The sequence below is a fragment of the Bos mutus genome, unplaced genomic scaffold, assembly GCF_027580195.1.
Source record: "Bos mutus isolate GX-2022 unplaced genomic scaffold, NWIPB_WYAK_1.1 CTG471, whole genome shotgun sequence".
NCBI lineage: Eukaryota > Metazoa > Chordata > Mammalia > Artiodactyla > Bovidae > Bos > Bos mutus.
In genome coordinates, this window is record NW_027219955.1 from 80001 (window position 1) to 100745 (window position 20745).

The window sequence follows — 20745 nt, forward strand, 5'->3', positions numbered from 1 at the left end:
TGCTCTGAATGTACGGATTATTGCCAGTCGGCATTTTCTGATGTTTTGTAAAAAATTGAACACGTTCCAAAAGCCTTACCACATGCATTATGTGGGTAAGATTTCAATTCAGAATTACCTGAGGATTAGTTAGGTCTGAATACAGAATCAAGGCTTTGTCATATCTACCACAGTTTTCCTCCTGACTTTTCTGAAGGCAAAAAACTTCATATATTTTACTGCATTCACTACATTTGTAAGTTTTCACTTCATTACTGATTCTCAGATGGTCTGCAAAGTCATTCCTTGTGGCGATTCATTTATGTGGCTTCTCTCCTGTATGAACTGCCGAATGGTCAGTTAAGGCTGAACATGAACTAGAAGCTTTGCCACATTCATTTCATCTGTACGCTTTCTATACAGTATGAATTCTGTGATGAATTATAAGATCTGAACTCAGATTAAAGGCTTTGCCACACTCATTATATTTGCATGAAAATGCTTCTCATAATTGTTCCATTTGTAACAGTTTTCTCCACTATGAATTATCTGATGCTTCCTGTGATGGTCATTTCAAGTAAAACACTGGCCACATACATCACATTTCTATGCTCTCTCTCCTGTATGAACTACCTGATGGTGAGTTAAGGCTGACTGTACACTAAAATGCTTGTCACCATTGTTTCAATTGTAGTTTCTCTGTAATATGAATTCTCCAATGAACCGCAAAGTTCGTGTTTAGATTACAAGCCTCGACACTGAGATCATATTTATGTTTTCTCTCCAATATTAATTCTCTGATGAATTCCATGTTGTGCACTTCAAGTAAAGCATCACCTACACACAACACATTTATATGGTTTTTCTCCAGTATGAATTCTGGATAAACTGCAAGCTTACCAATATGACTAAAGGCCTTGCCACATACAACGCATTCATGTGCTTACTCTCCAGTATGAATTCTCCAATGAACTGCAAGGTTTGCAGTTTGACTAAAGGCCTTGCCACATCCATCTAACTTAAAAGGGTTTCTCTTGAATGTGAGTTCACCAATGAACTGCAAAGTAACAGCTGGAATTGAAGACTTTACCCATAGATACATTTCTATGCTTTCTCTCCTGTATGAACTGCTTGATGGAGAGTTGATGACTGTGCACTAAAACCTTTGTCACAATTGTTAATTTGTAAGGTTTCTCTGCAGTATGAATGATTTGATGAACTGCAAGGGCTGATTTGAAACTAAAGACCATGCCACATGCATTACATATTTATGCTTTCTAACCAGTATGAATTTTCTGGTGAAATGTAAGCCTTCCGTTTACTGTAAAAGCCTTGCCACATACATCACATTTGTATGATTTCTCTTCAGTATGAATTTTACGATGAGATGGAAGGCCTCCATTTACACTAAAGGCCTTGCCACATATGTCGCACTTATATGGTTTCTCTCCAGTGTGAATTTTCCAATGAGTTTTTTTTTTTTTTTAAGTAAGAGAAATCATTTTAATATATATATTTTCATTTCAGTCAATTCAACAATGATTTCTAATAGGCATGCAGACCCATTTAGTTTGCTTCAAATTTGTTTATATCTCAACATGCAGCAACCTTCCTAATGAGATAGTTGAGTTGAACTATTTATTCTTAAAGAGTACAATGTACCTTGTCCTCAAAGAGTTTTATCAACTTTAACATTTTCAAAGAGCCCTATGAGGCTGCTCAATATGGTAGTTTCCCCCTGAAATTTCCTATTTGGAGGATGGCAAAACAGTCTAGAATCTTCCCCAGGCTACTAGTTGCTTGTATTCATATCACAGCTTGGCTGGCTAAGAGGTAGAGACTGAATAATATGTAGATAGCCTTCAAGTCCAGCTGAGTGAGACAGCTTCATTTTTAGAAAGGAAACCAAATCATGAAAACCCTCCTAATAGTATGATTTGTTCCAGGGTCCTTTTAAGAAGGGACATACTCCTCATGCATAGGACTTTTTATGGCCTTCTAGAATTTTCTGCTCCAGCCAGCGTTCTCTAGCCAGGTGACTTACTGAACTTGCTGCAGAACTGAAAGCATGAAGTCTCTTGTCTACTTTCATAATTAGAGGTGGTGGTAGTCTTCTCATTTCCGGCCAAATGGATCCGACCACACTTTCAACCCTGGTGGCTGCACGTCTTCTTGAACAATACCAGCTCGATTTATGGCTTGTTCCTTCTTGTACTCCTCCAGCCGCATTAAGGGCCGGAAGTAGATGGGGTAAAAGGCGGCGCCGATCAGGGAGATGAAGCCGCCGAAAAGGAGAGCAGTGCGCAGGTTCCGGGACATGGCTCCAGCCGGGGCTACCCGGATTCTCTGAGTGCCCGGGACTCTCCAAACCCGGCTCCTGCCAGCTGGGTCCAATGAGTTCTAAGGCTTCCATTTACCCTAAAGCCCTGGCCACATACATCACATTTATATGGTTTCTTACCAGGGTCCAGCCCTGGTTGGATCCAGTGATTCCCTCAGGATTACAGCATTGGCGAAAAGGATAGAAATAGAGAAAGAGATAAGGAAAGAATTTTGCAGTTAAGAAAATAGAGGAGAGAAAAGAGGCTGATATTCCTTGGTTTACACAGAAAGCCAATAAAGCCCCAGCACAGGACTTGCTCTGTTCACGTAGACTGCAGGTGCCCTCTCGAATCGCTGAAGATACCCCACCTTAGGCACCTTCTCAAGTGGGTCTTAGAAGCCCAGGCAGGAAAGTGAACGCAGAGAGCCCCTGCACTCCAGGGGATTAGCCTGAAAAGGAAAAGGAAAGAGAAAGAAAGACACAGGGAGACCAAGCTTTGAACAAGGCCCGTAGCTTTATTTTCAAAGGGAGCTTATATACCTTAAGTTGTGCATAGAAGATAATAGGGGGTATGAAATCATGCAAAGTCAGCAGTCTTTGATCCTTATTGAGACCAGGCTTTCTTTTCTGCAAATTTATTGTATACAAATGGTTTAGGTGATTTACATCATCTTCTGGCCAGAAGGCCTGTTAACATTTTATGACTCTGATAAAGGTTTGTCAACCATAAGACTTATTTTCTCTAAGAGCAATTATTTTAAAGTTTGGCGCCATCCTCCGAAGGTGTTAGATAAAGTTGCATTCCTATAGGGCAAAGGTGCAGTGGGCTTACAACAAAGGAAAGAATTTATTACCTTAAGGGTCTAAAGTTGTTAACACCAAGGCCACTACTTATTTTTTCTATATACCAACTATATTAATTAATACACTTCCAAGAATACAATACAGGGGATGTGGAAACTTGGCAGCAAGTATTGGCTCAACAATGAAATCTACTAGTTTTATTTTAACAATTTCTAACTCTCCAAGAGGCTCTATACTATTTGAGTATCTTAAACTTCCCGTGCCTCTCGCAGTTGGGAGACTGTAAACAATCGTATGCGTAGCTGTAGGAGTCCAGGTAAACCTGTCAGGCAAGTTAGAGAGCCATCTGAGGGGTTTGGATTGAAACACTCTTTATTATGCCCAGGAGGCTAATTAGCTAGAGCTCTAAGTTGATTTCCTTCAGAGAAAAGGTGGTCGGGGATAGCCCCCCGTTAATGTCAGAGGAGTTGGTGAAAGTCATGAAGCAGTAAAACAGACAGACTCTGGTTTTGGGGTAGACACTCAGGCAGGCCCAGAGGGGCACTCCTCGAGTGCTGGCTCGCCTTGCCCACCAGAACTCTCCCACATGACCTTGTCACGGGTGGGGACTCCTGTGCTGGCTCCCGGGAATTTCTCTCCAGAATGAATTTTCCGATGCGATGTAAGGCTTCCATTTACTCTAAAGGCCTTACCACATACATTACATTTATAGTGTTTCTCTCCAGTATGAACCCTCTGATGAATTGCAAGTTGTCTGCTTCGAGTATAGCCACGGCCGCATACATCACATTTATATGGTTTCTCTCCAGTATGAATTCTCTGATGAACTGCAAGATAACACCTGGAACTGAAGACTTTGCCACAGAAAGTACATTTATGTGCTTTCTCATCTGTATGAACTGCTTGATGTGTATTTAAGGACGACCATGCAAGGAAACGTTTGTCACAGCTGTTACATTTAAAAGGTTTCTCTTCAGTATGAATTCTCCAATGAGATCCAAGTTGTCTCTTTTCACTAAAACCACGGCCACATACAGCACACTTATAAGAATTCTCTCCTGTATGAATTCTCATATGAATTCTCCGATGAATTCCAAGCTGCGACTTTCGAGTATAACCACGTCCACATATATCACATTTATATGGTTTCTCTCCAGTATGAATGATTTGATGAAGTGTACAGCTGTCTTTGCGAGTAAAGGCCTTTCCACATACATCACACTTATACGGCTTCTCTCCAGTATGAACTCTGCAATGAATTTCAAGGTGTGATTTTCGAGTATAGCCACAGCCACATACATCACATTTATAGGGTTTCTCTCCAGAATGAAGAATCTGATGAAGTGCATGGCTTTGTTTCCAAGTAAAGGCCTTTCCACACACATCACATTTATATGGTTTCTCTCCAGTATGACTTCTCTGATGAACAGCAAGGTAACATCTGGAAGTGAACATTTTGCCACACAAATTACATTTGGATGCTTTCTCATCTGTTTGAACTTCCTGATGTTTATTTAAAGATGACAGTGCAAAAAAAAGTTTTCCACAGCTGTTACATTTGTAAGATTTCACTTCAGGATGAATTCTCCGATGAATTCTAAGCCGTCTCTTTCCAGTAAAGCCACAGCCACATATATCACATTTATAAGGATTCTCTCCAGTATGAACTATCTGATGAATTACAAGTTGTGACTGTTGAGGATAGCCATGGCCACACACATCACATTTATATGGTTTCTCCCCAGTATGAACTCTCTGATGAATTGCAAGTTGTCTGCTTCGAGTATAGCCACGGCCACATACATCACATTTATATGGTTTCTCTCCAGTATGAAGGATCTGATGAAGTGTGTGGCTTTCTTTGCGAGTAAAGGCCTGTCCACAGAGATCACATTTATATGGTTTCTCTCCAGTATGAAGGATCTGATGAAGTGCATGGCTTTCTTTTCGAGTAAAGGCCTTTCCACACACATCACACTTATATGGCTTCTCTCCAGTATGAACTCTCTGATGAATTCCAAGTTGTGCCTTTCGAGGATAGCCACGGCCACATATATCACATTTATACGGTTTCTCTCCAGTATGAGTTCTCCCATGATTTTGAAGGTGTGTCTGGTGCTTAAAGCTGTGACCACATACATCACATTTATATGGTCTCTCTCCAGTATGAACTCTCAGATGAATTTGAAGGGCTGCATTCCGTTTAAAGGTGTGGCCACATACATCACATTTATATGGTCTCTCTCCAGTATGAACTCTCAGATGAATTTGAAGGGCTGTGTTCCGTTTAAAGCTGTGGCCACATACATCACATTTATATGGTCTCTCTCCAGTATGAACTCGCAGATGAATTTGAAGGGCTGAGTTCCGTTTAAAGCTGTGGCTACATACATCACATTTATATGGTTTCTCTCCAGTATGATTTGTCCGATGAACTGTAAGGCTCTTATTTTCATTAAAGGCCTTCCCATATACGTCAGCTTTATATGGTTTTCTTCCTGTATGGATTTTTGATGTCTAGTGAGTTCTGAGTCCTGAAGAATGGTTATGCCACACTCATTACTTTTGTAAGATTTTTTCTTGTGTCCTTCCTGGTCTGGGGCCTGTTTTGAGGGATGCATAACAGCACTCTCACGTTTATGACAAATGCCTTTGCGGACTCTACGAGTTCTCTGAGTTGGCAAACCTAAGGGGCTACTGTTGATATTCGTCACAACTGGACTACATTCAAAAATTGTCCCTTCAGACTGAAGCATCTGCAATTCATCATGAAAGCTTGATCTGAGCCTTTCAACAGGCTTATCTCCTGCATCATTTCTACTCTGATGATCTCTTCCATCAGTGAGATTTTTGATATAGGATATAAATATTCCATTGTCTCTTCTTTCATCATCTGTCCACAGATTCTCAAAACCACGCACAGTTTCCTGTATATTCCTCAGGAAATAATCTTTAATTTCATGGGTTTTGGCTCTTCCAAACATTACTCTTTGAAAAATTTCTCCTTTTCCATTGTTTCCTTTTGCTTGTAATTTCATGGTCATATGGATACGAGACACATCTACAAGATATAAAGAACCACAGGTATCCGATTAATAACAATTCATAAATAAATTCTTTCATGTTGAACACATGATATTATACCAAAAGTCATACCCATCCTGAACAGTACTATGAATCTTCCCAATGATGAACTAAAAATATAAGGAACACTAAAGGAACAGAACTCTTAAAAAAAAAAAAAAGAGTGATTACATAGACAAATTAATTTTAGGGTAGCCAAGTTTCAAAAAGACAATCAGAAAACATTCATTTTATGCAAACCCATGTCACGTCTCAAAGAAAAAGATCTTTCCCACCATGATCTCAAAGCTCATTCTACTTGGTACTAAACACACTTCTGTCTCATAATTGAGGATAAAAAAATATTAAAAATTCCATGGATTGGGGAGATTGGTGGGCTACGGTGCATGACATCACAAAGAGTCAGACAGGACTAAGCAACTGAGCAAGCAAGGATCAACAAGGCAATACACTGTAATGGTAAATAATCCAAAGGAAGCATTCTAACGAAAACTGAAAAACATAAATGGCAGTTGACAACTGTTCAACAAATACTGTATAGTGAAAATAAACAATTTGTTGAAACAGTCCCCTCTCCACCCCCATCACAGGGCTTATGAGATCTTAGTTCCCTGACCACAGATTAAACCCAGGATCACTGCAGTGAAAGTGCTGAATCCTATCCACTGGACTGTCAGGGAATTCCCTAAAATAATTAAAAAAACAAAAACAAAAACACATTTATAAATACCTCTTATAAATCTATCAGTAGATAGACATTCAAGCATTTTATGAGAAGCAGTTCATGTCCGTTATACTGTGTAAAACATAAAGACCGTCATCTTTAAATGACAAAGAATTAATAAATGAAACATTCTCTACTTAAATAACAGCCATTCACTACAGCAATTGCCTATCTATACAGTATCCTTCACTTCTCGGTTCATCAGCTGCAAGATACATATAAAGGAACAAGCTTTGGGCTGTTTCCTATAGCTGAGAGGTAAAGAATCTGCGATAAAGAAGCAATATTATTTGAAAACTTATTAAATACAGTCAGAGACACTCTTCAGAACGAAATGTAAACTAACAATAAACAAGATGTAATGTAGACAGAGACATGTCACAATAAGAAAGAGACAGGAAGTAAATACATATTTTAAGCAAAAGTAACATTTGAGGCAAATTTCCTGATGGTCCAGTGGATAGCATTATACGCTTACACTGTAGGGGGTACAGATTCCATACCTAATGGAGACATAAGATCCCGCCTGCCACAGTTTAGTTCATTCAGTTCAGTCGCTCAGTCATGTCCGACTCTTTGCAACCCCATGAATTGCAGCACAACAGGCCTCCCTGTCCATCACCAACTCCCGGAGTTCACCCAAACTCATGTTCATCGAGTCGGTGATGCAATCCAGCCATCTCATCCTCTGTCATCCCCTTCTCCTCCTGCCCCCAATCCCTCCCAGCATCACAGTCTTTTCCAATGAGTCAACTCTTTGCATGAGGTGGCCAAAGTATTGGAGTTTCAGCTTTAGCATCATTCCTTCCAAAGAACACCCAGGACTGATCTCCTTTAGAACAGACTGGTTGGATCTCCTTGCAGTCCAAGGGACTCTCAAGAGTTTTCTCCAACACCACAGTTCAAAAACAACAATTCTTCGGTGCTCAGCTTTCTTCACAGTCCAACTTTCACATCCACATATGACCACAGGAAAAACCATAGCCCTGACTACACAGACCCTTGTTGGCAAAGTAATGTCTCTGCTTTTGAATATGCTATCTAGGTTGGTCATAACGTTCCTTCCAAGGAGTAAGCGTCTTTTAATTTCTTGGCTGCAATTACCATCTGCAATGATTTTGAAGCCCAAAAAAATACAGTCTGATACTGTTTCTGCCACATGGCTCAGTAAAATTAAAAAAAAAGTAACTTCTGCCCTTTCGGTAAAACAGTCAAAATTCTATGACACCTAAGAGCACTAATTACCTCAATTTTTCAAAGGTGGATTCACAGGGTTCATGTACACAACTCTGTGGCACATGAAAGTAATGAGCAAAGCAGGACTGAAACCCAGACCTACAGATTCATACATGCTCTTAACCACCAGGGCCCACTTGGGCAGAACAGATTACAAAAGGTTACAACAAACTTCAGGACTTTAAAAACATAAGGTCAAGTGAGTCACAAGAACTGATCTGCGTAACTAACAGCCTTATTCAGTCATCTCACCTATAAATGATTTCCCAAGTACCACCCCCCCCACATATCAAGTCGTGTCCTGAAAATGTGGTTCAGTGGATGAGCACGGGTCATTCTGTACAGTATGAGCATGGACGGAAGGAACCTGGAGCCTGATTCATATATGCAAGACGGGATACAAGAGAAGATCTCAGAGTCCACTGTCCTTACAGGCTTCCTGAGTTACAATCACAGAAGATCCAAACCACATTCCTGTTACACACACCCGTGAAGGTTGTGGTAAAAGCAGTAACAACAGGAACAGCTGAGGGTTCTGAACAGGAAGACAGGTTGAAGGCAGCTCTGTGTAGGATCTGAGACACCAAATGCAATCAAAGATTGGCCATTCTCTTCCCTTCTTCCAATGAGGTCTCCCAAGTGCACCAAATAGGAAAAGAACCAGACTGGCTCCAGGTATTACAGCTCTGGAGGTGTTACCATTGCTCGACATGGACCAAAAAGTAGACATCCCACGGAATCCAGCACAGAAGGGGGACAGAGAGGAATTAGATCCCTTTGAAACACCTCATCACATGCTCCCCAAAGTCAAGCAACAACATTGACAGGAGTCAAATTACAGATCATAGAAAGACCTACCCTTTGGGACCTCTTTTCTTGGCATCCACTTTCCATAAGCCTCTCTCCTTTTTCTTTTTAAATCACGTTTTTCATTTGTAAACAGCCACCTGTAAGTCAGAATTTTTTTCCCTAATAAAATATAATTTTCACATAGGAGACAGATGGGCTCCAGATTGGATATCTACAATCAGTCACCCTTCTCTCTGCATTCCCTGAGATAAGAGATAGCTGGGCTCCAGTTGAGGAATCTATAGCTAACAAATACATGGTAAATAGCCAGTCTTTGTCTCTTACTTCAAGGGAATAATCATGCCAAGGACAAAGAAAGGAAAAAAAACCTGTCTATTAACGGAGACACTACACATGTGCAGAAAGGTTGCTTGAGATCATATCAGAGGATAATTCAGGACATAAGGAGTCTTGCTTCTCCCAGAAGCCTTCACTTCGAGATACAGCTTGGTTAGGGTGTGCATTCACACCCCAGTGGAGGGGCCTGAGACAAATTAACCAGCGGAGACAAAGGAAGGTGACTGGCCCGAGGGGAGACAAAGACCTGGAAAACTGTACCTTTAAAAAGAACTGACACTTCCCAAAGGTGGGCTCTCTCTCTGAGCTAGCCCATGTGCCTTTCTGCATGTACTTTTCCTTTCAATAAACATTTTCCTTTACTCTTTACCTTGTGCCTCTTCATCTGAATTCTTTCTTGACTAGGCAGGCAAGACCAGGGACCTTAGCCCTATCTGTTGGCTGCTGTGGTCCAATGGTCAAGACTCTTGGTCTGGGAAACAAAGGCCTTGCTTCCAGCTTCCACTCGCTTCCACTCATTGCTATGAGCATCCAAACTCAATTTCATTTCTCACATCTTTACTGAAAACACACATCTTACTTTCCTTAAGCAACCATGAACTGAGCTTTCTATTAGCATTTTCTAGATTGGTGAGCATAAATACCAGTGATAACTTCTAAAAACATTTGCTTTCTTATAGACAGCATCTCAGGGTAGCACCAAACATATTCATCAATAGTCCTAAATCTCTGAGTGCAATACAATAGAAGTATTACACAACGTGCATGATTCAAGACATGTCTTAATTAGATAAGCAAACATTAATACTAGATTTTTAACGTTGAATATTTCCCAGGTCACGTGAACCTGAAATTCATTTAGGTTAATATCTCTTGTAATTGATTTGTACACACTTAATTTTTTTTTAAATTAATTTATTATTATTGGCTTCACTGGGTCATCATCACTGCTCTGGCTTTCTCTTGTGTCAAGTGGGGACTACCCTCTAGTTGTGGTGAATGAGCTTCTCATTGTAGCTACTTCTCTTGTGGACCATGAGCTCTAGAGCATGTGGGCTTCAGTCATGGTGGTGCATGGGCTTAGCTGCTCTGCGGCATGTGGAGTCTCCCTGGACCAGGGATCAAACCCGTCTTCTGCACTGGCAGGCAGATTCTTTACCATTGAGACACCAGCAAAGCCCAAGTGCTTCCTTTCTTTTTAAGCCAATTAAGTAAGAGCTTATTTACAAATAAACCTCAGCAATATTATCCAAAATCAAAGACACACACTGAGACATGCATAAATCAGACAGATTTAAAATGTCTCTCTGACTCTTCTGGAGTTGGTATCATTCCCTCTCCCAGGGGATCGTGCCAAGCCAGCGACTGAAGCCACATCTCCTGTGTCTCCCACACTGGGAGGCAGCTTCTTTACCACTAGAGTCATCTGGGATACCTGGTAAAGGTTAACTACAAAATTTTCTGTAGGTAGGGCTTTTAAGAAGCTAGCTGTTTCTATTCCATATGCAAAAAGAAATGGTTTTGTACTTTCAAAAAAATAAAGGAAAAATCATTTTAACCAGTTTTCTCCAGAGTCTAAAGAATATCACAGCAATCCCTGTGTCAAAAAACTTATCTTCCCTTTCAATAGTCACAGTTTTATATCTAAAATACAGAGCAAACAGTGCTCAAATTGACTGTGATTAACCGGGGCAGATGCTTTTGAACTGTGGTGTTGGAGAAGACTCTTGAGAGTCCCTTGGACTGCAAGGAGATCCAACCAGTCCATTCTGAAGGAGATCAGCCCTGGGATTTCTTTGGAAGGAATGATGCTAAAGCTGAAACTCCAGTACTTTGGCCACCTCATGCGAAGAATTGACTCATTGGAAAAGACTCTGATGCTGGGAGGGATTGGGGGCAGGAGGAAAAGGGGACGACAGAGGATGATGAGATGGCTGGATGGCATCACTGACTCGATGGATGTGAGTCTGAGTGAACTCCGGGGGTTGGTGATAGACTGGGAGGCCTGGCGTGCTGCGATTCATGGGGTCGCAAAGAGTCGGACACGACTGAGTGACTGAACTGAACTGAACTGGGGCAGATGGATGATAAAAATAATAGACTGTCCATCTGGAGAGATGTGGGTCTTCGCTTGATCAGAAGAATCTGAAGGGGTAAAGAAACTTGGTAGAGTTAGGGCAGGATTGGGGGAAACTGGGCACCCCCTCCCCACTCAGAGACAGGGGAAGTTAGAAGGGGACTAGTTGATGGAGAGAGAGACAGAGGGGTGGGAGGGGTGAAAGGCCAGAACAGAACAAAGATAACGGAGACAGAAAAGGCAGTAGGGAACACTGTTAAGAGATGTGGGCCAGCTCAAGAGAGAGCCAATTTATAAAGTGAGGAGCTGATCAGCTAATACATAATTTGATATTGTAATATCCACAATCATCCTCACTAATCACATAATTCTGTTTCCAGTTATAACTTCTCTCCAGACAATTTTAAGCTTGCTTTATGTACCTCATGTACTTCCCTGGTGGCACAGCTGGTAAAGAATCCCCATGCAATGTGGAAGATCTGGGTTCAATCCCTGGGTTGGGACAATCCTCTGAAGAAAGCAAAGGTTACCCACTCCAGTATTCTGGCCTGGAGAATTCCATGGACTCTATAGTCCATGGGGTCGCAAAGAGTCCGACATGACTGAGCGACTTTCACTTTCATTTTATGTACCTCATGATAGGAGAGAGGTGGATCCAGCCTTTCATCCGGCATGGCATTCTTATTCTTTCTCAACCAGCAAGAGTCACAAATATTCAGTAACTTCTAAGGGTACAGCCCTCTTTAATTTAAGGTTCCAATTCTCACACCATCCAGTGAAGACGTCCCATGTATTAGCTAACTAGTAGAAAGGTGAATCATCCCATTAGGAAATAAAAACTTCATCAACCTTAACCGCTTTCTTCTTACAGAGTGGCATTTTGTCTCACAAATACTGCTCACAGGGCCAATTAAAGTTTTGCCAAAAGTTGTCACTTTCATCTCAGGTTCAAAGATTTGTTAACAAAATAAGCCACTCGTTCTGTAGAAATAAATAATATAAATACTTATAGAATTATCAAGCTGACTTTCAATATGCTAACATTAAAAGAAAAGATAAGTAGAAACAGCAGAAGATACATCACCAAATTGGGTTCTGACCAATATCCAGACTCAAACAGTGCTGGGAAGTCCTGGGACACAGCCCATCTGGAGACACAGTGGGGAAAAGGTCCCAGGCAGCATGTTAGGGTCATAGGTGAGACTAAAAGATTGCAGTTTGGGGTTTCCGTTTATATTCCCAGGATGCTAACTGTTATCATCAGCAATCTGTGAGCAAATAGCACTTCTGCTTTTATGTTAATGCTATTTGTTTGTCTTACAAAACCTATAATGTTGCTAAGCCTGGGGATGAGTAGGCCAGGGCACCTCCAAGGGCTCCACAATCTCAAGATTTGTCCCTTATCTTATCCCTGATGCTGTAAGCCTTGCACTCACAGCAGGCAGTCAGGGCACTTACAGTCATGGCACTGTCCAGCCAGGTTAGAAGCAAGCTCAGAGGTCTGCTTTAGAGAGGACCTAGACCTTGTGCGTCCTGCTTTGCCAAGTGTAGAATCCCACCTCTTCTGTCAGCCAAGAAGTGATTTAAATTATAGACGGACAGAAAAATATTCACAATTTACTATCTGCATCCTACTGAATGCATAGGAAACTGTATAATACACAGTATAATATGCAGATACCTGGGCTTCCCAGATATCTTTACAAAGGTAAAGTATCCACCTGCCACACAGGAGATGCGGGTTCGACCCCTGCATGGGGAAGATCCCCCTGGACGAGGGCATGGGAACCCACTCTAGTACTCTGGCCGGGAGAATCCCATGGATAGAGGAGCCTGGAGGGCTATGGTCCACTGGGTTGCAAAGAGTCAGGCACGACTGTAGCAACTGAGCACACAGACATGCATGTATAGATCCTTTGCAAGAACTACTGAACCAAGAACACAGGGGTAGAAAACAGGGAATTCGATATTTTAAAGTTGGAAATCAGCTTTAAAAATACTCAAGCTATAGAGAAACTTGTGTATCACACACTGGGCAGAGCACCTGAAGAAAGGACAAGCTTATAGTCCTGATGCCAATCATGAAGCTTTTTTATCTCTGAATCAACAAGGCTGTAAACTCAGTCAAGCAAAACAGGGGCTGCCAAGAAACACAGAGGGAAAATGCAGAGATACCCCAAACCAGATTCCAACTTCACAGGGAAGTGATCCTCACCCACAGACAGCAGGTTCTTGTAGGTCTCCACCATCACATCCTGGTACAAGGCCCTCTGAGCAGGGTCCAGGCATTCCCACTCCTCTGGAGTGAATTTGATGTCCACATCCTCGACAGTCAACTGTGTCTGAAATGAAAGCACATTTCACTAACAGGCACTGAGGAGGATTCTTATTTTCACACGAAATGAGAAGAGGTCAGAGAGGTAAGGATCAATTCAGGTAATGTAATATTATGACAGATCCATTAAAAGCTATTTGGAACAAACTGTCGGTCTCTAATTTCCTGTTGTTTCATAAGACTATGACATCTTCCAATCAACATGAATTTGTCACTTCTGTGGAGAATACATGAAGAATATACAAATAAATTCAATCAGTGAGTTGTCTACGCAGAAGTGTTACACCCTACAAGCTAAGTGACATTCACTATCTAGATGACTTACAGCAAAGACTGGTGTCTTCAGACAACAAAGTCCACAGCAGTGTTAAAAGAACACACATTGTGGTGATGATGACATCATCACACTGATGACAGGTGTTCAATACTTCTGACACACTAAGCATTACTCTAAAGACTTTACACAGATGAACTTGGAATCAACATAACAGCACATTAGAGAAAGATCTGTGTCCATCTGACTGGGGAGAAAACTCTGTCAACATTCTAAGAAATTGCTCAGATCAAACAGTTAAGAAATGAGGCAACAGCATCTGAGGTCAGGTGGTTGGGACTGACAACTGAACCTAAGGAATCAACGAGTTAAGTAACAGAGCAGGAAAGTGTATCCACAAAGAGTTCTCTGAGAATACCTGAAATAACTTCAAGAAAGTTGATGTGCAATGGAGGTGTAGAACCCCAGATCTTTTGTCAGCCAGGAAATTATGGACACGATAGATAGAAAATTTTCACAAATTAATTTGCTATCTACCTCCCTCTGAATGCACAGGGAACACTATAATACATAGTATAATACATATGTATCTGGTCTTATGCGGAAGTTCAGCAGTAAAGAATCTGCCTGCAATGCAGATGACATAGTGTTGATATCCACGTGGGGAAGATCCCCCTGGAGAAGGGCATGGCAACCCACTCCTGTATTCTTGCCTGGAGAATTCCAGGGACAGAGGAGCGTGAAGGGCTATGGCCCATTGGGTCACAGAGTTGAACACGATCATAGGATAAATGGTCACTGTATAGGGTCACCCCCTCTTCGAACCAACCACACAATGTCAATAATCTTACTATTCCTATCATTCATGTGATGAGGTAGAAAAAAACTTAAGGAAATGGAAAACACTTCAGATACAATTTCAACTGCTACAAAGCATAAAACATGTTTATGAGATGATGTTCTGTAATAAATCCATGGAATTATAGATTCATGCACTCACATGCAAATGTAAACACACAACTGGTTGAAACAAGGAAGACCTGTCTTTATTTTTTCTTTCAATCCAAATACACTGAGTGTCAACGTGGGCCCCAAACTGGGAATACAGCAGTGAACATGATGGAGCTTATGGTCTAGCAGCCAGCCACCCAGTTACATCCATAATTTTAACATTACTATTGCAACATGTGCTCTGAAACAGGCCTGGTGCTAAGATTTATTGGAAAGTCTTGACATACATTGATAAATCAGACAAGGTCTCCGTGAGGAGGAAACACTTAGGATTGGCAAGGTGGGAAATGGAAGAGTTGCAAGCAGAGAGAACAGCCTGAGTGCCAGCTCTGAGGCACGAAGATATTTAGTGAACAGAAAGCCAGCCAGTCTGACTGGGACACAGGGAACAAAGAGGGGTGATGCCAGGTAGAGGCTGCTTTCTACAAGGTCTTTGGATTTAGGACTTTATTCCAAAAGTAACTGGAAGTCACTGAAGAATCTGCAAGAGGTAAATCAGAGGTTTAGATTTGTTTTTCAGAGCTCACTCTGCTGTGTAAGGAGGTTGCTGCTCCTTAGTCACTTAGTTGTGTCAGATCTTTGTGACCTCATGGTGGCCCACCATGCTCCTCTGTTCATGGGACTTTCAGGCAAGAGTACTAGAGTGGGTGGCCATTTCCTACACCAATGAGATGCCTTTGGACACATTCTGGGATGATACTCCCATTTTCTTTTATTCATGTGTATTTCAGCATCTTTGGCCATTAAAAATGCATCAATTTGTACTTCAGTAATTTGTCTTCATTTTATGTATTTTAAAGTTATTTATTTTGTTTTTTCTGGGTCTTTGTTGCTGTAAGCAGGCTTTCTGTATTTGCAGCTGCAGTGTATGGGCTTCTCATTGCAGTGGCTTCTCTTGTTTTGGAGCACAGGCTCCTGAGTATGTGGGTTTCATTAGTTATGGCTGCCAGGCTCCAGAGCTCATGCTCAGTAGTTGTGGTACATGGACGTAGTTGCTCTGAGGCATCTTCCTGGACCTAGGATGGGACCCATGCACCGTACATTGGCAGGTACATTCTTATCCACTGTACTACCAGGGAACTCCTCAACATTATCTTATAGTACCTCAAAAAAATGGAAATACAAGCAGAAAATAATATACAGAAGATTTATTCTATTCAGTATAAAAATACCTGTATTTACAAATAATATGAGGGCTTCCCTGGTGGCTCAGCGGTAAAGAATTCACTGGCCAATCCAAGAGACACAGGTTTGATCCCTGGTCCGGTAAGATCCCACACGCCAAGGGGCAACTAAGCCCATGAGCCTCAATTTCTGAGCCAGAGCTCTAGAGCCCAGCAGGTGAAACTACTGAAGCCAGTGGGCTCTAGAGCCTGTGCTGTAAGATGAGAGAAGCCACCACAATGAGAAGTCCACACATTGCAACTAGAGAGTGGCCACTGTTCGCCAGAACTAGATAAAAGCCACTGAAGCAATGAAGAGCCAGTACAGCAGAAAAATAAATTTAAATATAGTAATATGATCTTATTCTTAATGTTAGGTTCACTTCAGTCGCTTAGTCGTGTCTAACTCTTTGTGACCCCATGAACCGCAGCATGCCAGGCCTCCCTGTCAATCATCAACTCCCGGAGTCCACCCAAACCCATGTCCATTGAGTGGGTGATGCCATACAACCATCTCATCCCCTGTTGTCCCCTTCTCCTCCTGCCCTCAATCTTTCCCAGCATCAGGGTCTTTTCAAATGAGTCAGCTCTTCGCATCAGGTGGTCAAAGTATTGGAGTTTCAGCTTCAACATCAGTCCTTCCAATGAACACTCAGGACTGATTTCCTTTAGGATGGACTGGTTGGATCTCCTTGCAGTCCAAGGGACTCTCAAGAGTCTTCTCCAACACCACAGTTCAAAACCATCAATTCTTTGGCACTCAGCTTTCTTTATAGTCCAACTCTCACATCCATACATGACCACTGGAAAAACCATAGCCTTGACTAGACGGACCTTTGTTGGCAAAGTAATGTCTCTGCTTTTTAATATGGTGTCTAGGTTGGTCCTAACTTTCCTTCTAAGGAGTAAGTATCTTTTAATTTCATGGCTGCAATCACCATCTGCAGTGATTTTGGAGCCTAGAAAAATAAAGTCAGCCACTGTTTCCCCATCTATTTTTCATGAAGTGATGGGACCGGATGCCATGATCTTAGTTTTCTGAATGTTGAGCTTTAAGCGAACTTTTTCAGTTTCCTTTTTCACTTTAATCAAGAGGCTCTTTAGTTCTTCTTCACTTTCTGCCATAAGGGTGGTGTCATCTGCATATCTGAAGTTATTGATATTTCTCCCGGCAATCTTGATTTCAGCTTGTGCTTCTTCCAGCCCAGCATTTCTCATGATGTACTCTGCATATAAGTCAAACGAGCAGGGTAACAATATACAGCCTTGACGTACTCCTTTTCCTATTTGGAACCAGTCTGTTGTTCCATGTCCAGTTCTAACTGTTGCTTCCCGACTAATATTAGATATGTAGTTATTAACAGAATCCAAAGTTTATCTTTTCATTCCATGACCAAATATTCCATCAAGATTAGGAAAGTTGGGGGAATTCCCTGTCAGTCCAGGGTTTAAGATCTCACACTTCCACCACAGGGTTTCAGGTTCAATGCCTCCTCAGGGAACTAAGACCTTGCGAGATGCATCATGTGGCCAAAAAGGAAGAATAAATAATTAGCAAACTATATTTCATAGTTTAAATTAGATGCTGTAATGAAACACTGCCTAGCACTGACATCTCTTTCTGAACTTTCCATTTCACTCCCAAACACTTAAGATTTTCAAGGAGTCTTCATTTAGTTTTAAACGTACTATAAAAAGTCAGGACTGATTCACTGGTCTCTTTTCCAAATTTTGGCATGTACTATGCACGTTTATGTGCAGCTTCTTTATCCAGGTTGACAGAAAGCAGATAGCACATCCAGATGGGCCCTAAGCAATCCCTGCTGTCCAACAGCACTGAGACCCCATCTCCGACCTGTGGGTGAGAAGCTCTGCCCAGGACGGTGCCCAGGGGAGACTCCTTACAAAGGCCAGGTCACCAGGTCATGGGGAGATGGGATCTAAGTGGAGACGACAGGCCCTAAAGGAAGGCCCCAGGCGACTGTGCATGTACAGGAGTGAAACAGGATACTCCAGAGTCAGACACGATTAGCGAGTCCAAAGACGGGTATTTCAGGAAGGACAGACTGAGAATCCACTGAGAACATGACCTTACCTGAGAAAGAGCCATTCCTGACACGTTTTCTTTCACTTTCCTCTTCTGGGCTTCTTCCTCACGTAACACGAGTCTTTAGAGGTCTATTATGAAAAGTGGAAAACATGCTGTTTAATGCTTGGGGTCAATAGACCCCCTTCCTGAGCTCCAACCACACACACAGGGATGCCCTCACCATGTGGAACAGACAGTCCTCTATGCCCACTGTCTCAGGAGGGACTCATGACACTCAACTCCCATACAGAGTCCAACATGGGACTTTTCCACACTTTCCCTCTGATCACACTCCCCTCCCGGTGAGGCCTCATGTACACACAGCAGCAGGGGGCACCTCCGCTGACCCCACGATGCCCTTCAGGTCACACAGCAGGCCCTGGTCCAGCCCTACTCAGAGCAGAGTGCCCTTCCCTCTCCCAGGGCTTGATCTCAGTCTCAGAAGTGGAGACTAAGAGCCCTGGTGCTCAATGCAGGGTCCAGATCGGAATCATCTGCAGCCTGTGCACATTCCTGGGGCGAGGCCCCACACGAGAACCTGAAGAATGTGTCTGTTGGGGGAGGGGTACAAAACATGCCTGGGCAAAATGGCTCATGATCTCATGTGAAGCCTGGTTTGAACACCACTCAAGGGGTCAAGTCCAGCCTACCTCCCACTTTCTTCTTTTCCAGTCTTACTGACATAGAATGGACTAACAAAAAGGGATGTGTATAAATACCATGTACAATGTGACCATGTGACACACATCTACACTGTGAAATATTTATCACAATCCACAAACCAATACATCCATCACCTCCAAATTCCCATGTTCTGTGTGTGGTGACAACACTGATGACATACTCTCCTGACAAATTCCCAGCATGCAGTAACAGAACAGGATTAACTACAGTCAGCGTGCTGCACACACCGCCCCAGGACGCACTCATTTTACAACTCAAAGTTTCTACCTTTTGACCAACATCTCCCCATCTTCTCCACCTCCCAGCCCCAGATAACCACCATCCCACTGTCTGCTACTAGTGGTTTCAGATTTTTACATTCCACATATAAGTGAGCACATACAATCAGTCTTTTTCTATCTGCCTTAATTCACTTAGCATAATATTCTCTACATTCATCCAAGTGGTCCCAAGTGACAAAAATCGCCATTTTTGTTGGGGCATGTCATTATATACGTGTTTGTATTTCTCTGAGTGTATGCTACCAACCAGGCTCCACTCCATGGGGCTGCAAGAGTCAGACACGACTGAATGACTAAGTTACACTTACTTACACTTACAGGTTACCGACCTGGATGCTTGGGCTCTTTAATCAATAGAAATAGTTAAGACATCAGAGGAGAAATTCAGGGAAGGCTTTAATGGGACTCCTGCTACAGTAAGGGGAAGTGAGAACAAGAAGTGGGTGTCCTTGCTCCTCCCAAAAAGGGGGGCAAGCTGGTCCCTTAAGCTGGGTACAGGTAGGTGTGCATTGGTGGTTAAGGTCAGAAGCTGGGGTGATCTGACCCCCAGATCCCCTGGTAGTGCTGTGGGCAGGGGTAACAGGCAGTGACCTCTTTTGCTTCTGGAGACTCAGATAACAGTTGGTTTTGGCCCTTTTCCTCCTTATTGTTCAGAATTGCTGACCCCACAGGAGTGTGGTTATGGTTTCTTCGTTTTGTTACACTTTCGTTGTGGTCTGTTGTCAAAGGGTTCGTCCAGGTGCAAGCAGTGCAGTAAAGGGCCCCAGAACACAGACTGTGTCATACACACAACACGTTTTCATTATCCAGTTTGACTACAACAGACATTCAGGTTATTTCTCTAACAAATGGCTGTTGTAAATCATGCAGTATTGGTTATGAGAGTGCAGGTAACTCCTTCATAACACTGGTTTTGCACAGGACTTCCCCGGTGGTCCAGTGGTTAAGAACCTGCCAAGCTACACAGGGGATGTGGGTTTGAACGCTGGTGGGGGTACTGAGATCCCACATGCGGTGGAGCAACTAAGCCCGAGCACCACAACTAGAGAGTCCGTGCACCGAAACCAGACTCTGCAGGACGCAGGCAAAGCCAAATACATAACCATTTTTAAAAATTTTGATTTTTCTTCCTTTGGAAATAGAATCAGGAGTGAGAATGTGAGATCCTATGTATGTTCTGTTTTTAATCATTGGGGAACCTCCGCACTGAACGTCCAGAACAAGCCTTTGTAGTATAAGCTGCTATAGAGTTGAGGTCTCTGGATTCTAGGAACACTCCTTCCCGACATCAGGCGATTTGAAAGCCCCACCCTGACAGAATCCTTCTGCCTTCAAGGCCGAAAGAAACTTTAAAACCTCCATCTGTTCCAACACACTCCCCAGACACCTAGTAATAATCGACCCATCTTGCTATGCAAACCCCAGAAAGTTCAAAGTCTTAACAACTCCTGCACTTATGATGGAATAATACTCAAGACAGCCAAACACCGACCAGACTCAAGGAATCTTCATTTTAGTCAGTGACCCCAGCCAGT

General features: G+C 42.4%; 2 protein-coding genes across 2 annotated transcripts; both read right to left on the reverse strand.

The window, feature by feature from the left end:
• Nucleotides 1-2010: 2010 nt before the first annotated feature.
• LOC102274625 (small integral membrane protein 20-like) lies at nt 2011-2362 on the reverse strand. Its single transcript, XM_070367000.1, has one exon. It carries the CDS (start codon nt 2296-2298, stop codon nt 2095-2097), a length of 204 nt encoding a protein of 67 aa, XP_070223101.1. The 5' UTR covers nt 2299-2362; the 3' UTR covers nt 2011-2094.
• A 447-nt stretch (nt 2363-2809) lies between these two features.
• Nucleotides 2810-18716, reverse strand: LOC102275476 (zinc finger protein 677). Its single transcript, XM_070366999.1, has 3 exons — nt 18252-18716; nt 13589-13715; nt 2810-6167 (listed from the first exon to the last, which is right to left on the reverse strand). Exons 1-3 carry the CDS (start codon nt 18264-18266, stop codon nt 5365-5367), a joined length of 945 nt encoding a protein of 314 aa, XP_070223100.1. The 5' UTR covers nt 18267-18716; the 3' UTR covers nt 2810-5364.
• Between the last annotated feature and the right edge of the window lie 2029 nt (nt 18717-20745).

Bases quoted from the DNA above. Each gene is read 5' to 3' on its own strand.
- LOC102274625 (XM_070367000.1), bottom strand. From the start codon at position 2,298: ATGTCCCGGAACCTGCGCACTGCTCTCCTTTTCGGCGGCTTCATCTCC.
- LOC102275476 (XM_070366999.1), bottom strand. The intron at 6,168-13,588 runs GTGAGGATCACT...TATATCTTGTAG, and splicing joins CAAGAACCTGCTGTCTGTGG to ATGTGTCTCGTATCCATATG.